The 4,237-nt window shown below is 37.8% G+C and overlaps 1 protein-coding gene across 1 annotated transcript in view; it reads right to left on the reverse strand.

Moving 5' to 3' along the window:
- The window catches only part of ABHD18 (abhydrolase domain containing 18), a 66,305-nt gene that overhangs the window by 46,091 nt on the left and 15,977 nt on the right, over positions 1 to 4,237 (reverse strand). Inside the window, exon 2 of the mRNA XM_037741738.1 lies at positions 367 to 475. Coding sequence (XP_037597666.1) covers positions 367 to 458 — 92 coding nt within the window. The 5' untranslated portion in view covers positions 459 to 475. The remainder of the gene's footprint in view (positions 1 to 366; positions 476 to 4,237) is intronic.

Genomic DNA, 4,237 nt, shown 5'->3' on the forward strand with positions numbered 1-4,237 from the left:
ACTCAGGAGGCTGAGGCAGGAGAATTGCCTGAACCCAGGAGGCGGAGGTTGCGGTGAGCCGAGATTGTGCCATTGCACTCCAGCCTGGGTAACATGAGTGAAACTCCATCTCAAAAAATAAATAAATAAATAAATAAATAAATAAATCTGAATTATTTTTATAACAGTACAATTTATGATATTGGCTAAAATTTAAGAGAAATAACTAAAAAGACAAAAGAAAAAATAATCACATTTTACATAGTTTAATGTTTAATTTGCTGGATAATTGCTCTATATTTAAGAGTAAGGGATTTTATAACAAAGTTTCAAATGTTCATTAAAACAACAAATTTGGAACAAGTATTCAGGAAAAAAATTGCTTGCCTTTTGAGATCTTCTGGCCTTCCCCATCCTCTGATAAAAAGTTTTGTTAGGAGAAGTCTCCGGTATAGGATATCTAACTTGCTCACACCCATCAGTAGCAAACTAGCATCTATAAAACAAAATTTAAAATGGCTTTAAAATATTTTACTTTTTTCAGGGGAGCAGGTCAATTTTCTAACCATTTCTTTGACTATCAGGTAAAATTAAAGATTGAGACTAAATCCTTGAATTTATTCCTTTAGAAACAAAATACAAGATTTGGGGGAAAAAAAAGAGCTGGGTTGAAAATAGAGAAGACGTACAGTCTCGAACCTAAACTGTGAATTCCTCTAGGGTAGGATCTTCCCATCCTCAGTACAGTTGCTGAAATAAGTACCCCCTATTTGCTGGATAACAATAGCAAGGGATGCAATACGTGACAGTGCATTATCTGCCAGGCAGCACTATCTTAAGAACTACAAACTCACACACAGGTTCTCCTTAAAGCTACCAACAATTTTGAGGAAGCATTTATTATCCCAATTATACGGACAAGAAAACTGAGGCACAGAGAGTATAGATAATTTACCCAAGGTCACAAAACTAGTGGGAAACACAGCTGAAGATCTAACTATAACACTCCACTCTCCTCTACTATGTTACAGTGAATGAAAAATAATAATTGATCACTGCTACTACTTATATACCATTTATCTATCTTCCCAAATATTTCTAAAGATTTTTAAGTATCTACCTCCATCTTGTCAAACTGAATGGTATGGTTTTGATTTATGGGCAAAACCTAATTCAGATTCAGGGTTTACTCCATTTAAATAAATGAAAAATAAAAATCTGCATTTCCCTTTTTTTTTCATTGTTTTATTTTTTCCCTCAGATCTTAGGAAATCTGCATTTGCATCAATGAGCTTAAGAAGTACTTACCCATTGCTTCAGATTTTTTTTGAAACCATCCCTTATATATATTTTTACTTTTTCATTTTTTAACAACCTGTACGATCAACTTAATATTCCTCTTTGTTTGCCTAGGTATACAATCTAATAATCCCCCATCAATTGGGCGGCATTTAACTTGTTTTTACGGTTGTACCAGCAAAACCAAGTCATTCATGTTGCCTCTCATAATTCTCAGTACCAAGGACAAATATTTACTAGCTAATGCACTTGTTAGACAATACAACCTACAGCCAGAGTATAGCATTAAGTGTTTTTTTAATACCACCGTCTCTCTTTTTCTCAGTTTCCGTGTGCTATTCAATGACTCTTTGATAAAAGTGTGGTTTTGGCATAGTAACGCTTGAAAAAATGTATCGCATATACTGTTTTGTTATTATACTATTTATGTCTACCACTATAAATAAATAAATGTATTATTAGACTCCTATAAATTATCACCCATCCAGTGTTAAGTGCAGTTCACCATAGCTGAACCATCCCCGGGTGGCTTCATAAGTTCCTGAACTTGTAAGAACATGTATCATTTCTTTCATTCTATACATATTTATTAACTACTTATTATATTCCAATAATTATTTTAGGCCCTGTGGCACAAGAATGACCAAGGAATGGTCTTGTTCTCATCAATCTTACATTTTAGTGGAGAGAAAATAATTAAAAATAAAAAACTATCAAAATAAGTAAGAGTAGAAGATATAATAAAATAAAACAAGGCAATGTGATAACAACTAGAAGGCTCTTTTGGTAATCGAAAAAAAAAAAATCCTCAGAGGTACTAAAAAGGTAATACAGATGCTCCTGAACCTACAATGGGATTGTATCCCAATAAACCCATCATAAATAAAAAATATCATATGTGGAACATACATTTAATACCCTGACAAACCTATGGTCAAGTCAAAACAATCATAAGTCAAACCATCAAAAGTTAAAGACTATATGTATTTAAGCCAAGTGCTACAAGACAAGGAGCACCAGTCTTTAAATTGCAAATCTCATTAAAATCATGTTAACTCTTGAAATCTATCCATTACTATGTTCCAATGAAATTTGCTGAAAATTATCTACTCAGTGGGTCAAGCACAAGTACAGATAATTCATATAAGGGAAAGGCAAGAAAAAATAACTACATACTCTTCTTTGTTTTTAAATTCAAAAATGCTCACTGTAAAATCTTTAAATTCAATACAAAGGGATGCATAGTAAAAATAGGGAAAATAATCCCCTTCCAATCACTTTTTTTGAGATGGAGTCTCGCTCTGTTACTCAGGTTAGAGTGCAGTGGTGTGATCTTGGCTCACTACAACCTCTGCCTCCTTGGTTCAAGCAATTCTCCTGTCTCAGCCTCCCAAATAGCAGGGACTATAGGTAATCGCCACCACGCCTGGATAATTTTTGTCTTTTTAGTAAAGATGGGGTTTCACTGTGTTGGCCAGACTGGTCTCGAACTCCTGACCTCAGGTGATCCATCTGTGTCGACCTCTCAAAGTCCTGGGGTTACATACATGAGGTACTGCACCTGGCCCCTTTCCAATCACTTCTAATTTTACTTTTCAGGCATATCTAGTGCTAACAGTATGGATTTTACTCTTTCTGATCTTTTTCTTGTTGATGTTATTTACTTACCTACACACACTGTCTTGCTCTGTTTTGTGTTGCTACAATAGAATAACACAAGCTGGGTAATTTATAAAGAAGAGAAATTTACTTCTTAAAATTCTGGAGGCTGGAAGTCTAAGGTTGAGGGGTAAACATTTGGTGAGGACCTTCTTGCTGCATCATAACATGTGGAAGGCATCACATGATAAGAGAGCAACAGAGAATTAAACTCACTTTTTTTTTTGGATACAGTCTCGCTCTGTAGCCCATGCTGGAGTGCGGCGGCACGATCTAGGCTCACTGCAACCTCTGCCTCCTGGGTTCAAGCTATTTTCCTGCCTCAGCCTCCAGAGTAGCTGGGACTACAGGTGCACGCCACCATACCCGGCTAATTTTTTGTATTTTTAGTAGAAGCAGAGTTTCACTGTTTTAGCCAGGATGGTCTCGATCTCTGCACCTCGTGATCTGCCAGCCTCGGCCTCCCGAAGTGTTGGGATTACAGGCATGAGCCATTGCACCCGGCCTGAACTTTTATAGCAAGCCCACCCTCTAGATAACTAATTCACTTCTGAAATAATACCATTAATCCATCCATGAGGATAGAGCCCTCGTAACCTAATCACTTCTTATTAGGACCCACATCCCAACACTGTTGTATTGGAGATTATGTTCCAACATGTGAACTATGAGGGACACATTTAAGCCATTGCACATACTTTTCAAAAAAAATTACAAAAGTAGGATAAGCATGGTGGCTCACACCTGTAATCCCAGCACTATGGGAGGCCAGGCGGGTGGATCACAAGGTCAAGAGATCAAGACCATCCTGGCCAACACGGTGAAACCCTGTCACTACTGACAACACAAAAAATTAGCCGGGCGTGGTGCAGCATGCCTGTAGTCCCAGCTGCTTGGCAGGCTGAGGCAGTAGAATTGCTTGAACCTGGGAGGTAGAGGCTGCAGTGAGCCGAATCATGCCACTGCACTCCAGCCTGGTGACAGAGCAAGACTCTGTCTTGGAGGGTGGCGGATGGGGGTGGATGGAGTGGAAGGAAGGAAGGGAGGAAAGGAAGAAGTGATGAAGAGAAGCTTCTCCACTTTACTCTGTTTATTTTTATATTGCCTTAGTTCTGCCAAAAACATATTACTTTTGTACATTGAACACTCAAATAAATACATTGCCAATGGTATATTTTATAAATCATTATGTAAATTGTATAATATAAAATATAGGCCGGGCGCGGTGGCTCAAGCCTGTAATCCCAGCACTTTGGGAGGCCGAGGCGGGTGGATCACAAGGTCAAGAGATCGAGACCAT

The sequence above is a fragment of the Cebus imitator genome, unplaced genomic scaffold, assembly GCF_001604975.1.
Source record: "Cebus imitator isolate Cc_AM_T3 unplaced genomic scaffold, Cebus_imitator-1.0 Scaffold105, whole genome shotgun sequence".
Classification (NCBI taxonomy): Eukaryota; Metazoa; Chordata; class Mammalia; order Primates; family Cebidae; genus Cebus; species Cebus imitator.